General features: G+C 38.3%; 3 protein-coding genes and 1 long non-coding RNA gene across 4 annotated transcripts in view; 2 read left to right on the plus strand and 2 right to left on the minus strand.

Annotated features, from left to right (window-relative positions):
* The window catches only part of LOC112568573, a 170,877-nt gene that overhangs the window by 96,451 nt on the left and 50,554 nt on the right, over window positions 1–23,872 (minus strand). The window lies entirely within an intron of this gene.
* Window positions 1–23,872, plus strand: part of LOC112567425 — a 74,806-nt gene that overhangs the window by 45,609 nt on the left and 5,325 nt on the right. The gene's annotated exons all lie outside the window — the stretch shown is intronic.
* LOC112567430 lies at window positions 160–3,400 on the minus strand. Its single transcript, XM_025244115.1, has 4 exons — window positions 2,992–3,400; window positions 2,216–2,593; window positions 1,404–1,691; window positions 160–549 (listed from the first exon to the last, which is right to left on the minus strand). The coding sequence occupies exons 1-4, from the start codon at window positions 3,065–3,067 to the stop codon at window positions 176–178; spliced, it is 1,116 nt and encodes a 371-aa protein (XP_025099900.1). The 5' UTR covers window positions 3,068–3,400; the 3' UTR covers window positions 160–175.
* Window positions 21,162–23,112, plus strand: LOC112567447. Its single transcript, XR_003099839.1, has 4 exons — window positions 21,162–21,418; window positions 21,702–21,860; window positions 22,339–22,596; window positions 23,014–23,112. It is a non-coding gene; the product is annotated as an uncharacterized LOC112567447 (long non-coding RNA).

The following is a 23,872-nucleotide window of genomic DNA, read 5'->3' on the forward strand; positions in this document are numbered from 1 at the left end:
TTAACATATCGTCCTGTGTCTCTCATTGGCTGAAATTCTCTAAACAAAATGCTATCTATATCAATCCAGATTTTGGAGTAGTTAACCTTACACTTAGTATTGTTTTCACAGAACAAGTGTACTCATAGATTTTGTATGCATAACTTTTCGCTTCTTCTCGATCAATTTCTATAAATTATTTGCATTTGTACACTTGGTCTACAGTCATATTATCTTTTTTACTATTTTTCTTTAAAAAAAATATTGTGTGCTTACTTGGACTGTCCATGACACTAAATGTTGTGCTGGAAGAACCATCTTCATTGCGAAGAGTCAACGTCCAGTTTCCATGGAAGATGCTGATTTCCTTCTCGAGGCTAACCCATAGGATGAGGTCAGGTGGTTGGCCATTGAGCACACAGTTCACCTCCGTTGTTTTATTATCCTTTAAATACATTGGTGTCAAAAAACATCTCAGGATTGCTGTCTTGTAAGCCTTGACCCGAAATGTCGCCATACCTAAAGCAGGATTGATGATTTTTGTAGATTTTTCTGCAAACTGTGGAGCGCCTGCGAAATAAAAAAACCCAACTAAGATTAATGAACAGAAGTGAGATGAACTTAATTACTAATATAAAACAAAATATGTACTAGCAATTAGAATCAAACAGTATTTAGGTCCCAGAATTCCACATGGATTAGAATTTATAAGGCCTGATATTTGTGTATCTCTAAAGGTTCAAACACACTTACGAAACATATATCTATACACGAATTATTTTTAATTTTGCAAACTTATTAATTAGAAGATTAATAAGAAGAAAGTGATATATTTAGTGCTTGATCATGCTCTCAGTGCGTGAGAAGGAGACACATTATACAAAGGACAGAAGAAGAAACAACAATGTAGACATGAAATAAAAGATGAACATGGGAGAAGCAAAGACGAATCAAGGAAGAAGCAGTAAATATCGACAGTCTCATAAATCTGCAGATGTAGACAAGCATGCGAACTACTCAATAGGCTATAATCACAACTATTAACACCTACTAAACAGGAAAAAACTATTATAAAATGGACTAACACAATGTTAATTGGTGTAAGGAGTAATGCTCATAGAACAGACGTGTTGTTAGTGAGCGTTTAAATGATTTCACGATGAGAAGGTGGCGGATATGGAAGGGGAAAGAGTAAATGATATACAGCACAGAAAATATAATATATAATGGTTTCACCAAGTTCTACTATAAGATACTATCTCATTTTCTCTATTCTAACACTACGTACTCACTCTTTTGTAGGTCATAAAAACATGTAGATCAACTGGATTTCATATTCTTAGATACTCTCATTGTTAATGAATAAGAAGCAAAATTTCATTGTTATACAATACACATCAAAACCATTAAGTCCGTATACTTACACCTGACGAGGAATGTCACAGATTTATTTTGCAGGGTCCCGTTTCCTTCACATCTGACTACCGGCCAGTCATCTTCACACTGGGCAGTGAGAGAGTAGCTCAAGCTTCCTTCGTGTGAAGATTTCAGTTCAGTTTTATTTTTATCCAATAGAGTGAATAGGCGGAAGATGGCTGGGGGATTGCCTTGCTTGAAAAAGCAGGAAACATTCACCTCCTTACCTTTGTCGACGACATAATCGTTATTAGCCTCTTGTCCTTCCACAGTGAGACTGGTGATGTTGGGTGGATCTGCACAGACACGCGCGCAAGGACGCCTCGTGTGTTTAAACAATCATTTTTATCCCACCCTAGTCTCGACAACAAAAGCAGAAAGGTAAAGAAATGAGCTAGAACAGGTATTATTAGAAAAAAGAGTCAGAAAGGACGACAGAGAAAGAAAATGAAAGGTGACCCAGTTTTAATGAAGCCAGTCAAGTTTGCTGTAGTAAGTCACGACAGTAACCATTAAAGAAAAAAAAAGAAGAGAAAATGTAAGAACATTTGTATTCATGCAAACATATTTTAATTGCAATAGCATTCAGAACTTGTAAACGAGAGACTTAATACAGCAAAAAATTTCTATAGTGTCATTACCTGAGAACGCTAAAGGTATTCTAACTTAGCTGAAGTTTTATTACAATCAGATTTCAATGTATATGATAATTACTCTTAATTCAATTTATTTAATTGTTTGTATAAAAGGCACATGTGATGTCATTAATTTATGCAATTGTGTTATGTCTGACATTTTAAAGATGATTATTCTTACTTACACAGCACCTCAACACGTATTATCCGTGTTAGTTTGGGTATCTTCACTCCCAGGGGGGAAAGATTCATGACCCTCAGTGACCTCGTGGCCATTTGAGAAATATGAATATCTAAAGCCACTACAGAGCTGCTCAGGTTCCGTTGTTCCCCGAAACAAATCACACCTGTCTTTTTACCAAACACCTTCCCAAATCTGCTGCTGTTGTTCTTTCTCCATTCAAAGGTGCAGCTGAGTCCTTTCCTATTATCATCACAAGTCTCGTAGATGTAAGTATATGAGTCTGACGACACCAAGCTTGCCGTCAGCTCGATGGTATAACTGATATTTATAAATCCATGTTCTTTCTGATGCAGAGTTTCACTAAAATTAGACTCTCCACCTGAAACAAAATAGTATTTCTCTTTCAATGTTCAAAAATTGTAAACAGAATGTACCGAGAAGTACTAACATAGAAATCCCCATTAATTAAAAAAAAATTATAACAAGAATCTTATAAAATAGAAGTATGATTGTAAAAATCTGAACAATATTATTATATAACACAATATATTTCTTCATCGCATGTTAATATGATATTAAAATGTCATTTTAATCTTTGCACTTAGTTTAGAAGTCGTTCTTAAAATAGCTATTCTGAATTAAGTCTAGCCTCTTATTTTACTATCGGAAGCTTTTATTTCTAGAATTTCTGACAATTGACAACTCTTTAACAATCTAAAGTTAAAGAAAATTTCCTAAAAACGCTACTACAAATGTTAAGAAAAAAAAAACTCTTACATGTCAAAAGAAGAACCCTTGTTGTCCGTGTAAGAAGTATCAATAGGACACAGCGAATTTTGAGTAAGATGTTCATGTTCAGGTGTAGCTGCTTTAACTTCTGTGAGTGGTATTAACAGGATGACCTTATATAGAAATGTGGACTTGTCTGTTCCGAGGCAACTAAAGTTTAAATTTCCTTGTAGGTATTACTGTAATTGATCTGTATTAACAATGTCACCTTTGTTGAAATCTAGTGCACAGCCGTGCTTTCAAGTTTACGATGTTATCTACTTTCTTGTCTGCAGAAGAGCGCCTTTATTTATTTTGTAAGCAAAATTAGAGGTATTATCTCAGAATAAATAATGCTAGGGACTCATGTGACATAATCATGCAGTGAATGACAACACATTAAACAACATATGCTGATAGGGACACATTACAGTAAATGCTAGGATGCTTGCTGGGGTACACTCTCATTATTCACAGTTTGAGAGTTCAAATAAAGGCCGTGTCAAAGGGCAGAGATTTTCTATAACAATGAACTTTATACATATTTCTAGAAACGAATGCGCTAATAGTGAGATAAATGTACCATCCGGATGAATAGATGGATGGAATGACAATGACCAACTTTGTTCATCCCAGTTTTTGATGACCAAAAATTGTAAATATATTGTTTAAACTTTGAATATTCTATTGTATTGATAGTAGATATCACCGAAGTGAAGAGTGCGAAAAACAGAGAAGCATTAATAATTTAAAAGGTTAAGTCTTTCAGAAACCTAACTCTAAAGGTGTTTCAATTGAATGCAGATGCTCAACTTCCACAGGATACCGAAAGGCTTTATTCTACTTTAGAAGACATCCCTGTGTTCGCAGGAGATTATACATGAATAATCCCGGCGAGGTGGACATTAAATCTGGCGTGAACCATCGCTGCCAGTCCCTGAAGCAGGAAATAATATCATACACAGAGCGCCCTAAAACCAATGGACTGTCTTACACCTCCCTGACAGATTTTAAATCTTCTACTTTCTTTGCATATATCTTCTTATTTAAACGCTCTTCATTCGAAAATGCTAATCAGAAATAAATGGAAGTTCAGTTGGAATTTTCCCTCTAAACTTCTTTCTGCGTTTTCGAAATGGGAGATTTTATTTTGTAGGAGAAAGTTCAAAAAGACTCTAGGAGGAAGTAATCAGCATCCATCTGCTTCCTGTCGTTCTTGAGCACACACACCAGTGTTGTTAGTACTTAGTAAGAAGAAATGTCCGTGTTCATTAATTCTCACTGAGAAGGTTTATATCCAGTTTAATTGTTTTATTTTCAGTCAACTGGTGATTTTAACTTCTTCCTTTCTTTCGGTTTATTAACACTTTTGGTTGAGAATGGTTCTTTTGTCAGTGAAGTTTATAATACTTTGCCTTTTTCCTTACATTTATACTTTCTAGATGAATGCAATCTTTTTTTCTAGGTTCATGCAGGGTTTGGAATCTTTTACGTATGTAATGCAGCAAATTACATTTCATAAAAATTATGAATTTAAACTTGTATGAAGTAACAACTACAGACTTGGTTGAATGAGGTCCAAAGATTATACATACAAATTCAACCACCGACCCTAAACCACTCTAGCACCCACCGCTACCCTCTCCAACACACACAACAAAAAATATATATCAGTCTGCTTCATGCATCATAAAACTCTACATACGTGATGACAGAAATAATGTAGACAGCACAGTGAGCCAGCATGATCATGGGTCTGATTAATCTTTTACAACTGCAACAGCTTCTTGAAAGTGAAGTGTTCTGTATTTATTTGTTCTGGTAATGAATGACAGAAGGCAGCACCATACTTAGCTTACTTACTTATTTTTTAATACAGGTTTAATTATAACCCTTTGAATTTGGGTAAGAAAAAGTGATCACAGAACAAAGAATTATATCGATGGTTCCTGTTTCCAGGCTGACACTTTGCAGAAATGCTTGAAATGTGGCATGCAAGTTTACCTGACTCTAGGCAAACCAGCAGTCTGATTGAATTCGATTTCGTCTGAGAAATTATGCACTTGATTCTGTAAAACAACAAATTTACAAAAAAATTTTGGACGCAATAATACACAAGAGTTTTGAGTTTGTCTAGACTCGTATTAAACTGGTCCACCCGCCATTTCTGCTCATCGGGAGAGGGGGACTATATAATTTCTATTAGGTGGAAACTCGCTAGTGGGGTTAGTGGACACCCCGTCAACTCAGTTCTCAAGCTAATTCTTCTTCTGATTGCCCCGGCAGTGACCACCTTCCATCCACCCTTGCAATCTGTTTTGTCGAGTGACATTTCGACAAAGTTAGTCATCTTGTGTTTTTTTTTATAGAAGATCCTGAAGAGTATTTCATTTTGTTTCATTCGCCTTGTCAGAGAAATAAAAACAGTAGATGAAGTATTGCAAATATAATATACAGTGAATTTGGCATTCCATATATTTTTTAATAATACTGCCATTTTGCAATTGCTACAATTCAGCAATTGCTAAAATTCAACATTTAAATCATGTTTACACTGGTAGAATGTCATTTATTTTCAACTTTACCCCCCCCCCTTCCTGCATTTTCATACAATTTCTAAAACTTCTGCTTAAAATTTACAACAATCTACGTGAATACAAAACAATAGCCTTCTCGATTTATGAATATTTATCACAAGCTAGCATGCAGTGTTTTTAACTTTATTACAACATCAGGCCTACCTGCGTCAGGCGGAACGAGCCCACGATTTTAATATGCACTTATGGAAATACTTCAATCGTTTTCCTTTTGAGTGTCTCATCCATAAATCATTCAATACCTTGCAGAAACGAAACATAAAATTATAAAAATTGAAATCAAATAAAAATAATAGAACTATAAATCCTACTGACATACATTACACATACATATGTTACAGCAATTTCTTTTTTGTTGACTTTAAAATTTCCACAAACACATTTCAAGTGATGCTTACAATAACAGACGTGTCTAAGAACATTTAGACAATATGGAAATATGTAACTCGAGAAAGTAAAGCAAAGCTCATAAATCTTAAAGAACGGTTTGAAAATTATTAACAAGCATTTACCTTAGCATTCTGAAGTAGAAATTTCCTCTTGGATTAAAGTTCTTCGTATAAATAGTTGCCAAACATCGCCTCAATAAACAAGAAGACGACACAGTCCATTCACGGTGACAAAGAAACAGAGTATCATATTTTTGTGGGTACAGATCCACTGGATCTTCTTTCAATTGTTTCAGTCTTTAATTCTGTTGGTCACCGTGTTTTTTACATGGCGTCGCTTCCTATTTTCATGCCTTTTCCGCACATGGTCTTGTAAAAAATGGCTTAGAATTGTAATGTGTTTAGGGAAACACATTTCTTTTCGTGTTTTCTAAAGTCTTTTCCATTAACTGACGTCACATCCTGTTTCCACAATTGCACACATTGTGAATGTATTATGCTGATTTAAACAGGACCGACAATTCTGGCTCCATGGTGGAATAAATCTTGGTCACAAATCGGTCTAATGTTGGACCAGTCTGGACATGTATTCTTCCCCCACCCATATTGGTACAAGCATTAATTACATGTGTCCAAAACTGAAAGTAATACATAAACGTATCGTGGTGTACAGATGATACATATATACATATATATATAAATGCTATACATTTACTGGCCTAATAATGTAATGCAAATTGGCCTTGTGTTGTGCCAATCTTGGAGTAAAGGGGTTTTATACAACAGGGGGTTGTTCATTCATTTTTAGTGTAAACAACCTTTCACCAATGCTATTTCGACCTCTAGTCATGATAAACTGTTCCTTCCCCCTACTCACTGAACAATCATTTCACTAGTCTAGACCTGCTTCACTGACGTCAGTCATTATGGTTAGATAGGTAAATTGAGAGCCGTTAGTTGTCGAGCTAGTTGGAGCTGATATTTTATCATACTAGCGGCCATGAAGTGGACTTTTCTTACTGGTGTCTCGGCTCCATGTTGGTACAAGGCTGGCTCCCTGCGATCAAGATAAACAAGACAGAGAGCACTGAGCCAACGTAGGCCCAACATCCTGTGGTGTCTGGAATGTTTCATATGCTGCAAGTGGCTATTCATAACCATAAAACTAAACAAAATATTTCCTTATAGCGTGTACGCTCACTTCAATTACTTAAAGGTTTCTGGGACAATCGTTCACTTTGCTTCTTTCTTGTTTTATACCCATCCAACTGGAGGATTTTTCCTTCTGCGATCACTAGGTACATGTGGGTACATGTTCTGGGTACATATTTGTTTGCTTCATGAGTAGCAGCTTCAGCTTCCTGTTATAACAAAGATGCAATGGATGCGAGTTAAAAGCATAAATTTACTTAAAATATCATTAGCTTAAACCTACAGACAAAGAAATAAAAAAAGAAAACAGCAGATGGGCAAATGGGATGCGTAACCTGAAAGTGAAAATCTCCTAAAGCTGTAAAGAACGGAGTATTTTAATCTATTTTAGTTTCCCAAAGTTAATGAACTCACGATCTGTGCAACATGAATATGTGCTTTTCTCTTATATGTAGCTGAAAGGAGCTCATTATGCGTAGCAATTTGTTTCTTTCGGAAAACATAAGTGTATATGAAACTCTCCTACCTATACACTGAGCTTACTGTTCTTTTCTTGTTACTGCTCAGTCTGAATCTCATCTTCAGGGGCTGTTGATCATATAAAGACTCTGATGGTGAATAAAGAGTTGCAACTTTGTGGGACACAAAGATGAGTTTTCTTTCTGAGTGTGTGCTTGTGAGTGTGAGCAAGCTGAGGCGGGCGCCCACTTTTTCCCCACTTCAAATATGCAATGTATTCAAAATATTCTGATATATTATTTAGTTATCCCAATCATTTGTATGTACTCTTACCTTATTTTGCTGATTCTTTTTGTTTCTTCATATCCACATTGCAAAATCCATCTCATGAAATTTTTAACTATACTTTATTCTTGTCGACGTCATTCGATTGTAACAGACATATCCAGCAAGTGAGAGACATCGGTCACAGGTATCAGGAAAAAACAGTGACAGTGACTAATCACATCACCTAATAAACGTAGTTATGAGTACACAAGCTAAACCGACATCCATCCACCCTCTTCAATTTTTCCTTATTCTGAGTCTTCTTATTATATCTATCACTTTATTGTGCTTCTAATATCCCATTCGATAATGTTTTTTTTTTTTAATAATTCAGCGCAAGATACTATTTACCCAAATCTTAATAACTACACCCCCTATTTTCTTCAAATACCTGCATAAAAATGTCACCATGCACTGAAAAAAATCCACGCTTGTAAACATAAACACTTAAGCAACATATTGTCATTTTTATTTTCATCGGCTGAAGCTTTCAAAACATGATGGCATTAATATCAAGTTTGACGTCTGGGTTATTGACATGACATTAAATAGTATTTTGTCAGAACAAGTGTGCATACATATATATTCTTTGTCCCATACAATACTGTAATCATTTCTATAAATTGCATTTGTATACTTGACGAAAGATTTTTTTTTCGATATTTTTCTTTAAATAAAGTTTGGTACTTACTGTCCATGACACTAAATGTTGTTCTTGAAGAACCCTCTTTATTCTCAAGAGTCAACGTCCAGTTGCCAAGAAAGCTGCTGTTTTTATTTGTTAGTCTGACCCACAGGATGAGATCAGGTGGTCGGCCCTCAAGGACACAGGTCACTTCCCTAGTGGTGTTATCTTTTAGAGACATTGATGTTAAGAAACATCCAATGACCTCTGTCGTGTAAGCCTTTACACGAAACATTGCCTTACCTAAGGTAAGATTGATTATTTTCGGAGACTTTTCAGCAAACTGCGGAGGGCCTGCGACAATAAAATATATGTTTCTTTGATTTGAGATAAATCCAATTACTATCACAGACGAAAATGTGCACTGTCAATAAGAATTAAAAAGTGTTTAAGCTTTACAATGCACATGGGTCAGAATTTCAAAAGCATAACAGTTATGGATATATAAGGCCTCAAACACAAATAGCAGTTATAGCTATTGACGACTTTGTTTTACTTTAGAAATACAGAAGAGTTTATTAGAAACTGTCGTTCATCATGATTTGGCGAAGACTGTTTTGCCTCGACTCCTACAAGTCGAGAAACCCCTAAAGATAGAAAAAAAGGGAGAGTCTCAACTAACGTATCGTACATTAACTTTTACACACACACAAATTTCAACTGTCGTTGCATGTTTAAGACTTAAACCCTTTTTATCATCGTTTTGCACTTGGAAAGAAAGGTTTTGTATGACAACCCAAAAGTTAACAAAACAGTATGTATATTTAAACAGCAATAGCCTAGGCAGCTGTAATTAGAATTCATTAGAAATGTTGTATACGAAGGAAATTTTAATCTAAAATGTATTGTCTCAAACTTACTTCTTCTTTGTAATGTTGATCATTCGAAATTAAGAAGAACCCACTAACAATTATTGTAAATAATTAAAGATATTTCAAGTTAGATTATTCTTTTGGCATTTTCTTTTTAATGTCATACAGGTTTATTTCTTTATCTCTAGTTTGGTATACAACAATTCTACTTTTTCAATAACTAAATTTAATTGGTAGGTTTGGGCAACACAGCCTTAAGTAGCACAAAGTAGCAGAGCGCACTAAACATTCAGTATAATGAGATTTAAAACTCATTTTCACTTATTCTAATAAATCGTCATAACACCTTGTGGATTAACAGGAATTCATACCATTGGATACATTTAATAAAAAATAAAAAATAAATAAAAAAGAAGCAGGAGCTCATTATTATACAGTACACATCAAGACTGTTGTCAGTATACTTACACCTGACGAGGAATGTCACGGATTTATTTTGCAGGGTCCCGTTGCCTTCACATCTGACTATCGGCCAGTCATCTTCACAATGGACAGTAAGAGAGTGGCTCAAGCTTCCTTCGTGTGAAGATTTCAGTTCAGTTCCATGTTTATCCAGCAGATAGACGAAGGCTGGAGGATTCCCCTGCTTATAAAAGCAGGAAACATTCACCTCCTTACCTTTGTCAACGAGATAATCGTTATTAGCCTCTTGTCCTTCTACAGTCAGACTGGTGATGTTGGGTGGATCTGCACATGCGCGCACCAAAGAAGGTAAGGATAAACGAGAAAGAATTTAAGATGCATATATGAGTTTTTCGCTGCATTCCTCTATAATTATTTTTAACGAATTCTAGTAATTACTGTATAATTATTTTTGGATATTTCCATTCCACTATTCAATTCCAATGCCGTTATCAATGTGTTGATTGTTTATTTGTTATTTGTTATTTATTTGTTCCATAAACAGTAATCCAACACAGACAGTTCCAAAAAGGACATTGCGCTTCCTCATGCATAGTCAGCCAAGAACTCTAATTCCACTGAAGGAGTCTTTAATCGGTTTCAATAAATCTTAGCAAGAATAAAGGACCAGAGATCTCTTGACTGTATCAAAATTGTACAAAAGTTGCTGCAGTACCTCTTATTACAAGAAATACGAAAAGAAAATGTCATTAAATCTGTATTTGGGCAAACAACCTTGAATTCTAATAGGAAAAAGAACGTGCTTTTAACAAGAGTTGCAAAACAAATTAAATCGGTAACTACAAGGAAAGACTTCTATAGTGATATATTACCTGAGAAGATTAAATGTTATCCAATGTTTGAAGTTTTCTACAACACAATTCAATATATACAGTAATTACAATCATTCACTTTGATCACTTCTATTTACGGCACATATCTAAGACCTTAAATATAGTTATTTTATACAATTATAATATGTCTGGCATTTTAAAGATGTTTGTTTTTACTTACACAGCACCTCAACACGTATTATCCGTGTTATTTGAGGTATCTTTGCTCCCACGGGGGAAAGCTTCATAACAGTCAGTGACCTCGTGACGACCTGAGACACGTGAATATCTAAAGTCACTACAGAGCTGCTTGGGTTTCGTTGTTCCCCGAAACAAGCCACACCTGTCTTTTTACCAAACACTTTCCCAAATCTTCTGCTACTGTTCTTTCTCCATTCGAAAGTGCAGCTCATTTCTTTCCTATTATCTTCACAAGTCTCATAGAAGTAAATAAAGGAGTCTGACGAAAGAGAGCTTGCTGCAAGGTTGATGGTATAACTGATATTTATAAATCCATTTTCCTGCTGGCGTAGGATTTCATTAAAATTAGATTCTCCACCTGAAAGAAAATATTATTTTATTCCACTATTCAGGAAGAACAAGGAGAATGTATCAATAATAGAAATCTCCAGCAATTCAAACATGTTGATTTTAATTTGACAGCATTTTGACCAAAAATCTTACAAAATAACAAAGATAGTTGTAAAATTCAGAACAGCAAGACATAATTTATTATTTCATCACCCATTAAAGTGATATTAGAATATCTTTTTAATATTTATGTAACCGAGTGGTGTTGTGATTGAGGGGAGTAGAACAGTCACCACAACAGCCCAGCACTCAAACCAGAAGGCAGGAGCCTGTCAGCAGTTACACAATTCTTTTAATGCCAATAGATCTACAGTCACGGCTGCGTCGCTTGTCTCGCACCTTCTCTTCGTAGTTTTCTCCCCTGTCCTTACGTCTCAGCTCTGCCCTTATATACCTCGCGGGTGTGTCACTTTTCGCGCTCTTTCGCATCAGCGTACTTTTCGCGCTCTTTTGTATCAGCAGATCTATTTTCGCGGTCTTTCACAATCGTACCTTTACTTACTGGCATGCATCAGCATTTTCTGCCTAACAAGCGCTGGACTACCGGCCCTCTACATCCCCGCCAACTCTTTCTCTAACAGCGCCCACGCTGATGAACTTTTGCTAGCAATACTAGGGCTGGTATACAAGCTCGCCTAATATGCTTACGACGGTGGGGCAGGTATCTTAAATATTTTAAATCAAGAAACATCTGTTGCTGCTGAGGCACAATGTGTCTATAAGGGCAGGCATTCCGTCAATGTCTCGTGTGTCATCCCTGTCAATGATATTTCGTAGGCGCAGCCGTGGCAAAACAAGAAAAAAATAAACAAAATATCAAAACAAACTAATCAATGCTTACACCACATCTATGTTATCTACAGTGTCAATGAATAGTGTCACACACCCGTTTTCTCCACATGTGAGTTTTATGCCTGTCTAACAGCAAACCGCGGCTGGAATACTGCAGGCACTGTCCCTTCTGGAATCACAGTTACTGTCATATCAGGAACCACAGATACTGTCATTTCTGGAACCACGGGCACTGTCACTTTTGGTACTGTCATATCTGGCACTGCACACACTGTCACTTCTGGAACCACAGGTACTGTCACTTCTGGCACCACAGGCACTGTCACTTTTGGTATTAATCTTGTTCTGGCTTGATGGGGTGGAAGAGTACCATACCAGAACGGAGTTTCTTCGTCACTGTCGTAGTCCTGACAATTCTGTGTCTCCGGCAGTTGAATGTCTTCTAACTGCAGAGACGACTTCGCTGCTCTGTTGTCGCTATTGCGGGTCAGTGCAGGGCCGTCAACAAGGGGCCTGACTGTGTACACAGCACTGTCATCAACTGGCCGGCTGGACATATTACAGGTACTCCGGCCGCTCCGCCCATGGAATCTGTCCCGTTGCAGTTCTGCTTGGCTTTGCCGTCGCTGTGGTTGTCGCTGTTGTAGTTGCACCACTGGCTTTTTCTTTGACATCGGCCGGCGATCACTGCCCCGGCATTTCACTCCTCCGATACCACAGACGAACGTGGCTTCAACGCCCTTGTATGACAGTCTGGGTTCAAATTCCACCACTTCACCTTTGCCTAGGCTGCGGAAGCCTGCCTTGTGAATAACTGAATGGTGGACAAAGACGTCTTGATCGCCATTATCAGGTGTGATGAATCCCCATCCCTTTGCCACGTTGAACCACCTGCAGAAACCTCGCCTTCTGCCCCCTCCACCATCGCTGTCATGGGGAGGTGCTGGTCGCTGGCCGCTCCGCTGTCTTGTCTGCTGTCGTCGCATACATTTCTGTTTGTGCTGACGATCAGCCTCGAAGGGGAAATCACTTTGTTGTGTCGTATGAAGCCGGAGGCCGCCTCCATCTCCAGCTGTCTGACTCGGCAGTCAGACGATCTATCTCATCCTCCCTGTCATTACACATCTCCTCTCTCTCTACACGTCGGGCCGTCTTGAGGAGATCAGCAAAAGAAACCCATGGTCGGCCAGCTGTCTGGATGTTTCACGTCGGACCTGGCTGTGTTTAAGTCCTTTACAAAGCGTGTCGCCAGGTGTGTACTGGATATGGCGTCGCTCAGCAGCGATTTGCTTTCGCCTGTAAATTCGCAGGGTCGCAGCATATTCGATGACCGCCTCCTTACTCTGCTGTCGGCGGTTATAAAAACTGGCAACAATGTCTATAGCATCTCTCCGCTCGCCGTATGCCTCTCTCAAAATATCCAGAATCTTTTCCGGCGTGTCTATCATGTCATGAGGGAACATCAGAACTCGCCGTCTAGCAGGTCCCTCCAGCGCGTTGAGAACATAGACACACGCGGCATTCTCCGGCATCGGGCTTAGGGCGAGACCTATCTCCACCTCTCTTTCAAACTCGTCACTTGGCCCTCCGGCAAACTTCTGAAGACGGAATAAATGACCTGTTCGTACAGCCTCTGCTGTAAGATCGCCATCTGCAGCCATTGTGTGCACTTCTCTGCTGACACGGATCCTGCTCGCAGCGCCAATTAGATGTAACCGAGTGGTGTTGTGATTGAGGGGAGTAGAACAGTCACCACAACAGCCCAGCACTCAAACCAGAAGGCAGGAGCCTGTCAGCAGTTACACAATTCTTTTAATGCCAATAGATCTACAGTCACGGCTGCGTCGCTTGTCTCGCACCTTCTCTTCGTAGTTTTCTCCCCTGTCCTTACGTCTCAGCTCTGCCCTTATATACCTCGCGGGTGGGTCACTTTTCGCGCTCTTTCGCATCAGCATTGTTTTCGCGCTCTTTCGCATCAGCGTACTTTTCGCGCTCTTTTGTATCAGCAGATCTATTTTCGCGGTCTTTCACAATCGTACCTTTACTTACTGGCATGCATCAGCATTTTCTGCCTAACAAGCGCTGGACTACCGGCCCTCTACATTTACATTTAATGTAGAAAAGAATCTTGAAATAAATATTGCAATCTAGGCCTAACCTCTAATTTCACTATCTTCAACTTTTACTTACAAAATTTTGACTTGAGCTATGACGAAAACAATAATTCTGATAATTGATAACACTTTATCAGTCTCAATTTAAAGAATTAAGAAAAAATAGTAAAAATTAAGAAATCCTTACAAGTCAAAAGAACCACTCCTGTTGTCAGTGTAAGAAGAATCAATAGGACACAGCAAACTTTAGCCATGATCTTCATGTTCGGGTGTAGTTGTTGTACACTTCAGTCAATGGTATTGACACAGAAAGAGCTTATTGAGAACTGCAGATATGTCTGTTCCAAACCAGCTAAAGTTTAACATTTCCTTATTGATTAAATGTATCAATGCGTATTACCAATATAACCTTTGTTGAAAACTAGTGCACATTAAGTCTGCGCCAATGAACAATCTCTTAAACAGGAAACATACTCAAAGCGCCTAAATACACTGCTCTGTCTCAAACATTCATGCTATTTTTCTTGCCTTTTTCTTTGTCGCCCTCCATTATTTTTCTTATTCAAACCCTCTTACAAATAAATGGAAACTGTGCTGTCATGGTATTTCCAAATTTTTTTTCTGTGTTCGCAAAGTGAGAGATTCTATTTTGTAGCAGCAATTTCCAAAGAAAGAAACGCTTAGCACGCTAACATTCGCAACTTAATTCAAAATCCCATCACATTCTTATATTTAAACTTTCTTTACTTGCCTCAAAAGAAATCATGTGTTCTGATACCCATTATAAAATCTGTGAGGTTCTTGAACTCTACTTTGATTATTATTGTGTCTTGGCGAAGAAGAATAATTAAGCGTGTTCATTTTCATCCCTTACGACTTCAAAATCTCTCCGTGCTTCTAGAGTCAATTACTTTTCTTGCAAGAATATTTCTACAAAATCCTTACAGTGAGAACACAACTCATCATCGTAATGTTATCGTTATGATAATAATAATTAAAATAAAGCTGTGTTGTAAAGTAAAATAACTGATCATCTATAAGCTACTCTCTAGCATTCTAGAAGTTGTTGATGAAGATGATAATGATGATGATGATTTACGTGAATAATGTGATAATTGTCATAATCATCATTCAAAGTCAGATTATAATATTCATTTCTTTCGGGTCAAACAAAGCACTCCTTTCGTTAGTGTGAGGAGTATCAAACACACAGAAAGCCAGCTTTGCGAGACATGTTCATGAGAAGAACGTGTTTGGGACCAGGTGCTGTACACCAGTGTCGACGAAATTAGGACAGGAAGATAATCATGGAATCCCAACACGCCCCTAAAATCATCTCAATGTTTCAGTTTCTTTCTCATAATTATTTTAAATTTTGTCTGTCTTCATTTCTCATTAAGGCCATTAACTATCTCTTAAACATATGAAGTTAAATGTAGCTAAATGTGTATGTACGTGCATTTATTTCAAGACTCTAACTAGAAAACAATATAATAAAATGTGCGGGTGCAGGGGGGGGGGAACAGAGATATCGTCTCCTCTATGTTTTTGTTCTTTGTCAGAAATTCTGTCTATAAACGTGTAGTTTAAGGATGGCAGTCATGCAAGCGCTGCTAGATCCGTTAGTAGGACATCTTGCTCAAGGAGTAATACATCAGTCACACCTCTCCTTTCACAGTAAATTCAACTGTTGGTCGATTCCAACATAACCTCACCACCCGATAGTATAATCTCAGGCTTTCTACGGCACTAACATCCTACACGGAGTTGGAAAAAATATTAAAAAGTAATTTTGAGGAGGGGAGGGAATGTGAATAGCATTAGCGAACCTGATATTTTGTTTCAATGACAATTCAGGAACGCCTCTCCATCTGTCGATATCTTTCGCCACTTTGCCTTCTGATTTGAAGAACTGGGTGATCTGAAAACTTACACCGGAAAGACTATTTTAAGAGATTATGCTGTCAAAAGTAATGCAGATGTCAGTGAGGTATTTTGATGCTCACTTTTCCCGGAGAAAAAAGAGTAAGTGATATATGAGATGCTAATCGATGAATGAGAAGTAATTCTGTAACACAACGGTAATGGGGAAAATAAGGTAAACCCCTTATCTTCAACAATGCTTTTTTTCGTGATGTCAGTTCTTCTTTTCAAAGAAAATAAAACTATCTTGATTACTTTCTACTGCGTGTATCTAGTCACTGTTTGACAAAAGTGGTAAAACAGTTTGATCGCAGACTTGACTCACTGTTTATGACCTCTTGAGAGCCTCTGTTACAGATTACAGATATTAACCAGTAAGTTATTGGAAGAGTTTATTACACGTGTAAATATTTGAAATCTTAATTTTTAGCATGGTAGAGACGATTGTATTCCACCTTATGATTGTTTCTCATTCGTCTGTCTTTAACCCTTCTGTTATCGCCTGGTATGTGTACTAGAGATGTTTGAGAGAAATGACTTCCTAATAGTATCTCCAATACAATCTCCTATACAGACTTTTGACCAGAGGCGTGTGCAGTAATGTATATAAGGTATGCTGCTGATCTGTAAAAACTGTAAAATAAAAGTCTGAATCGTCTGGTTTTCTGTGTGCTGCACTTAAGAGAGTGACTGTGATAAGAATCCCTCATGTCTTCTGGCTCAAGTATCTTCCTTTTACTATCATTAACACAGTTTTCCTAGAATTTCTTATGTTTTTGCTTCCCCAAATCCAACCCCTCGTCCATGGTCGCGGGAGGTGGAAGTGGGCAGAGTAAGGGATTTTTATCTGAAATGAACGGCTAACGGGGCTCTGGTGAAACTTCTTCTGGCCTAGAAATCCAGGACTGGATCACTAAATGCTCAGAGAACAAACAGGAGAAGAAAACAGACGAATCAAGATGGAAAATGTCTGTCTCGGCTAAAAGCTTCTCTACTTATATAATGTTTAAGATTACAACGCTTTTCGGATAATTAGGCTTGCAAAAAGTCCACTTAGCCTTTATACAAATGTATCACATGTATGATGATAATCATTTTCTACATAAACCTAAACTTTTGAATGCTTTACTTTTATAACCATAACGGTGACACATTAAGTATAATGTCTCTCTTAAAGCAGAAATGTAATTGCTCTTTTCTTAACATTACATATCACATAGTCTCCAATATACTGTACAATCTCTATTTCCTCATCAGCAACCTCGCTTAAATCAGTTTGAGACTGATTATTAGCCAAGTTGTAGTTTTTGTTTAAACAGATAATGGAAAAAATAGCTAGTTTTCTAACTCTAAGCTCTATTTTTATCCAGGTATGAAACTAAACAGTCACTAAACGATTTGCCGTCTTATGCATATTTATTTCACAGGAATTAGACACATAAATATCAGGGATAGATCAAGGAACATCCAATGAATGAACTGTAAGAGGTTGACAGCTTTTTTCCCGCTGTCCTCTATGATACATATCAAGACATAAGAAGGTCAATGTAGAGAAAGTATCAGTATGTTTGGCTTCTTTTCATTGTACAGAGTAGGAGAAAAAAAATCAAGAAAAAATCATAAACACACAAATATCCTCCATAAACACACACAAGTACTTCATGCATTGGAGCGCCGTGTGTTTGGGTCATGTGTATGTATTTGTGCCTGCGCGCGCGCATGTGTATGTTACATACAGTTTGAATTAAATTTTCTAGGTTTTCAGTGTGTTTGTGCGTGCGTGGTATTTTAGTCATTGAGTGTGTATCGTCACTCAGTGGTCTGGAGAAGACGATGTAATACATACAGTATGTGAGTGAATTCTTGTCTCGCTGCCCAGTGCCCTTTGACTTCACGTGGTGGTGTGATGTCGGTGCCGTTGTCTGTTGACACCTGGCTCTCTGCCTGACCTCAAAGACTTGTTGACACAGACAATTAAGTCATACATCTGTGCGGTATGTGAGTGAATTCTTGTCTCGCTGCCAATGCACTTGGTGGTGGGATGTCGGTGCTGTTGTCTGTTGACACCTGTCTCTCTGCCTGACCTCAAAGACTTGTTGACACACAAGTTATGCACCTGTACATGTACCAGCAAGTTCATTTTAAAAATGACAAATGAAGTATTTATATAAGCTTTGGTGTGAACGATTGAATGAACATTAATTTAACCTCCAAAAAATGTAGGTTGTCCTGCATGTTCATTATTTTCAACATAGCTCCTACTGTGATAACAATATAAATATAAATAGAGTAAATAAGATGTGTACACAAGCAATGTCTGTAAATACCTAATAAATGTTATATTAAGCTGCCGTACAGTTTGTTTTACACCTGAGAATCCTGGCTACACAACAACACCATAACCATTGTGTAAACTAGAGAAGTAAGGATGAGTTTCATGAGATGTTTCTCTGTCCTCACCCACAGCTAGCTGCCAGGGCAGAGCTCTGTGTCTCAGACACTTGGACGCCATTTTAATATCCTTAAATTTGTGTCTGTCTGTGTTTGTGTGTGTTCCTGTTTGTGTGTGTGTGTGTGTGAGAGAGAGAGTAAACTGATGAAGGAAATTGTTTTTATACATTTGTGTGCGTGCCTGTCTGTATATATTTGTGTGTTTGTGTGATTAAGTGTTCAGTAAGTGGAAGACAGGGAATTCACTCCGGTATTTTCTGTAGGTAGGTTGCCAAGTCCATTGTGTCCTCCGGTGATGATGTTTTCACTGTCGTCCACGTCTGTTGACATCTGGCCCGCTGCCTGACCTCACTGGCCTGTTGACACGTGAGCTTCATGCATTGGAGCCTCCTGTACTTCATGTATGTGTGGAGGGAGGGGCTTGCATGCTTCTGTTGTGAGCATCGCTGCTGTCGTTGGTTCTTCACTCTCTCCTGGTGTATCTCCCTCTCTGAGCGTGCAGACTACCAGCAGTTGTCACCCTCTCCTCGTCTCAGACGCTGCTTTCCTCGGGACATCCTGCCACTAACAGCATTCCTACAAAGACCATCTTTGGGTGAGTTATTTTAACCATGATGTGTTTAATCTACAGGTTAATTATTTTACTCACATTGTTTTGATGTAAATGTCAGTTATTTTAGTAACTGTCTCTTCGATGTCCAGGTGCATTTACTTAGTCCCTGGGTTTTATCTTAAGATTCTTTTCAGAGACTCTATCGTCGACCTGAAGACATTTTTGTCATTTTATGTTTGACTATGGGTGAGATATTTAAATGACTGTATGTTTAAAGTAAAAGTAAGTTATTTCTGTCACAGAGCTTCTCCCATATTAAGTTTGGTTAGTACATGTACACGGCATATCCCCATCAAAGGTCGCCTGTTACCTGAGCAAATGGAAATAGTTTCAAGAGGTCGCCAGCAAGTCATCCACACCTGAAGCCTCACGCTTCTCCCACATCTACCCTAACACCTTTCATTCCCCTCTCCATATTCTCCATATCCTTATTCCCCTACAGAGTAAACTCACATTAATAAGAAGACCAGTTGTTGAGAGAAAGATGCTTGCAAAAGACTGACACGCACTGCTTTAAATATTCCGTGTAGACTGTCAGGTGTGGAGATGGGAACTGTTACTATTGTATTGATGCAGTCGGAGATGCTCATCCTGCTGTTAAAAAAAAGGTCGCAGCCACCCGACCTTCTCAAACACGCTGACATCGAGGTCTTTGTGCCTAATTTACTATTTTTGTCCAAACTTGTCTCTCTGTACTTTACATGAGTCTCGTTGCCAGTTAGCACCAGTCACCAATACAGGGAGAAGCACCTTTACTGGGTTCAGATCTCGTCTCGGGGTGTTAGGAACAGGGAGTTGTTGCCTGTGTCTGTTGTTAGGCAGGCATTATTGCTTTACCTTTTTAAAAAGGATAGGACTCTATCATCAATTGTCATTTAATTGGTTGCTTTCTGCCCACTTGGTTAATATTTTATGTAGAATGCATGTAAAGACTTTTCCTAAATGTATTAGTAAGAGAGATACCTCAGTAGTTACCTGACTGGTTGCTGTCAACCTTTTTTTGTGTAGTGGGATAATACCAGATTTAGTTGATTTGTTGGGCCATAGAATTGAACAGTTTAAGAAGGGAGTAAAAACAGGGGATGCAGCTTTTATTATATTATTGACAGTACCATCTGAGCCTGCTGATTAACATTTTTTTAAGTAACTAATTACCTCTTTTGACCTTTTCTGTTATCTGATTGTCCACAGGTTGAACATACAGGTGCATTTGACTACTGGTACTCTCACAAGGGTTATCTTGACCATCCATATCCATCACCCCTTTATTTAGTATTGTTTGGAAGTGCTTTTACCCACCCTCTTCACTGATTTGGTCCACTACAGGCTGTTCTGTATCTCCTCATTACCTCCCTTGGTTTGTTGACTGCATTTTTCTAGAGACTACATTTTTAATTGATTGTAGTTTTGTTTCTTTATTGTAGCAGATTTCTATAAGCTTTTCTTCTCTGCTATAAGCTGTTCTGTCTTCCTGTATTTTCTTCTTTCTACACTTCTTAGACACTACTAGTCACTTTTTGTCTTTACACGCTTTATGAAATAATGTATCAAAGGGAGATGCATACCCTATTGTGTTGTAACAAGTGATATTACTAAACCGTTTCTCTTATTTATTATCTTCCTATCTCTTGAATAGGCTCTCTTTCCTGTATACCTTTGTTGATTGCTATTTGTTGTCACCTTTGACACTGTGTCTTTTAACTACAAATGATATTTGCCAATTACTTTATTGTAATTTTTTAAAATTTTAAGTAGTAAATATTTGCTGATTTAAATAATATAATATAGAAATATTATACGACAAAGACTCACGAAACTTCTCGTTGTTGCATGTGCTTAACAGTGATACAAATGCTGCGATTTTCTTTTTTCTCCTGTGCGTATCTCCTTGTGTCGTGACGAAGGATACAGGAAGGTAAAACGTGTTGACTCTTCTTGACTTTTTAAGGTATAGTTTTACAATGATGGATCTGAGGAGGTGCTAGTTTCTTGAGGGGGAGTGGGGCGGGAATGTTAAAGAAAAAACAAACATAAATAATCCATAACCTTGAATTATTAATAATTTTCAAAAGTACAATTTCTAGATGCCAAGGCGAAGACTGCGAGGTAAGCAAGTGGCACAATTTAAGATGCACGACAGATGACGACTGCAATGAGCCACACGCCTTGTGCTATGAACACCTGTGTCGGTGTGAACCCGGGTACTTCTATACAACACATGATACGTGTACTATCAGTGAGTGGACACTAGTTCTGTGTGTATGCTTGACCGCAAGGAACTCGCTCGACTTTGTCTCGGCTTGTTACAGTTGAAGGAATAAGTTGTAAAACAGTATAGCCGCATTTAGACAGACTGAATAAAAGGAACAAAGAATGAAAGAAAACACTGTGTGCCGAAAAAAATTTGAAAATTGATTCACTTGATTATGGATGTTGTTCGAAATGCATCAAAATGTAGAACAATTAACTTTTACTTCAAAAGTATGTAAATAATCGCTTACCACAGTTTGTTTATATAGCATGCAGCACAGACGAGTTCCATGACACCTTTACAGAGTACCCAGACAGTGCTATAGGTGGAAACCTCTTTGAAAGCGTGGACGGACACAGTCTGAAAGGCTGCAAGGACCAGTGCATGTATGACATTGACAAGCGTTGTCTCACAGTTGATTTCAAAGGTTTGTATGAGTAAAAAGCCTTGAAACATTGGTGTACTTAAATGATCTTAGAATACGATCTGGAATACGATCTGGGAAATTACACTGTTGTTTGTGGGAAAGTGTGTTTTTATCCCTAATCATAGATAAGTGCCCAGACCTACTCAGCACGCCTTACAGCTCAGGACACTCAGAGAAAATCATCCAGGACTCTAGCATCAGGACTATGCACCGACAAAACTTTGGGAGCACAACATGAATGGAGGAAACATTCCACTTTATAATTATTGTCAAACTAGTGTGTGGCAGGCATGCTCCTAGCAAGACAACAGTCAAGAATTACAAATATACAACTACATACCATGCATTTTTCTGAAAACGTTGAAGTAATAGAATAACCTTTCGGGAAATGTTCAGATAACTTGCTTTCAGTCTTCTTTGTTCAAATGTTTTGCAACATGTTCATTATGTGTCTCTCTCTCTCTACCTCCCGTGCCAGCCGATGGAGGTCTCTGTCGGCTTCATAGTGTCACCGCTCATGAGTCTCCCTCAGACTGGACTCCTAAGACGAGTAAAGGCTGGACCCACTACCAGATATCCTGCAATTCCACTTTTGCCTCACACCATACCTGGTACAACTTACTGTGTCACACCAAAGTGAACTGTCCTGACCCAAACAGCGATTGTTTGTCAGGCAGATGCCAGTGTCCTTTAGGCTTCAAGTTCATAGAAACCAAGAAGAAGTGTGTTGCTGCAAGTAAGTGAGAAGTAGTAGAATTATGTGTAGTACTCAGCTTGTCCCCAAACTTTTAATGGTTTCTTCCTTTCTTATAATTGTAAGATGGCAATTAACCTAAGATACAATGGTTTAAGGGTTAATGTACTAGTGCACCACAGAGGGGAATGTATCGATGAAGAACATTACAGCTGCCACTACCCCATATCTTTGTTCTCTAGACTCTACGTGAAAGTCGTTACTGTGACTTCATTACTTTAGAAAAAAAGTGATTGTAAAGGTGAGAGGACGAAGTGGCTATGAAGATGAGGAGGCAGAAGTGACATTAAAGCGGAGGAATAAGAATATGTACACATGGCAGTCAGATACTTGTAGACATAGAGCTAGAATTGTGGGGGCTAGTGTTAACTGCGGTTTGCTAATATGACTGTCTTGTAGGCGTGCTAAGCAAGTGGCACAATGTAAGATGCACGACAGACAACGACTGCAATGCGCCACACGCCGTGTGCTTTGAACACCTGTGTCGGTGTGACCCGGTACTTCTACACAACACATGATACGTGCACTAACAGTGAGTAGACAATGGTCAGGCTTCTGCTACGGCTAAATTCTTTGGGGCTCCAGGGACCCCTTCTAAAGTCTAAGGGGTCCCAGGCTAACTCTAAGGGTCCCTTTACAATGTGAAAAAAAATCAACAAATCAACATACTTTGTTCAACTGCCTTTCAGGCACACAAAGCACTGTAATGTCTAGTCAGAAACGGCGAGATTTCTGTGCCATGAAGTCTGTGTAAGCATCTGTGATGAGCTTATGCTCAATTTACTTGGGGTGCTCACTTTCTTTCATTTTCTGAGACGATGATCCTAACCACGCTGTCAACGACATCTTGGATATAGTTAGTGGAACTCTTACCGGTAAGGGAAAAAAACTTAGTGCAAGGGAAGTGACTCTCACGTTGTAGCAGACGACAGCAATAGACTGGGCTACGATGTCAGACACTACTCTTACCCAATTTTGTATCTGTTCTTCGCCCAAATTTGAAGGGGTCCCCTGGAACCCCATTGACGAAAATTGAAGGGGTCCTCTGAACTTGTAATGCGTACTGTACGCAATTTTGTGAGTAAGTAGAAGCCCTGAATGGTTCTGTGTGATATTCTTGATAGCAAGAAACTTTGTTCTCCGCTTGTTATAGTTATGAACGGAAGATCTTTTATATGATTTTCGCATTCCTAAAGGAATAAGTTGTAAAACAGTATAGCCGCATTTAGACAGACTGAATAAAAGGAACAAAGAATGA

The sequence above is a fragment of the Pomacea canaliculata genome, linkage group LG7 (assembly GCF_003073045.1).
Source record: "Pomacea canaliculata isolate SZHN2017 linkage group LG7, ASM307304v1, whole genome shotgun sequence".
Classification (NCBI taxonomy): Eukaryota; Metazoa; Mollusca; class Gastropoda; order Architaenioglossa; family Ampullariidae; genus Pomacea; species Pomacea canaliculata.

Bases quoted from the DNA above. Each gene is read 5' to 3' on its own strand.
- LOC112567430 (XM_025244115.1), bottom strand. From the start codon at position 3,067: ATGAACATCTTACTCAAAATTCGCTGTGTCCTATTGATACTTCTTACA. The intron at 2,594-2,991 runs GTAAGAGTTTTT...ATTTTGTTTCAG, and splicing joins AAGGGTTCTTCTTTTGACAT to GTGGAGAGTCTAATTTTAGT. The intron at 550-1,403 runs GTAAGTATACGG...TTTATTTCGCAG, and splicing joins TGTGACATTCCTCGTCAGGT to GCGCTCCACAGTTTGCAGAA.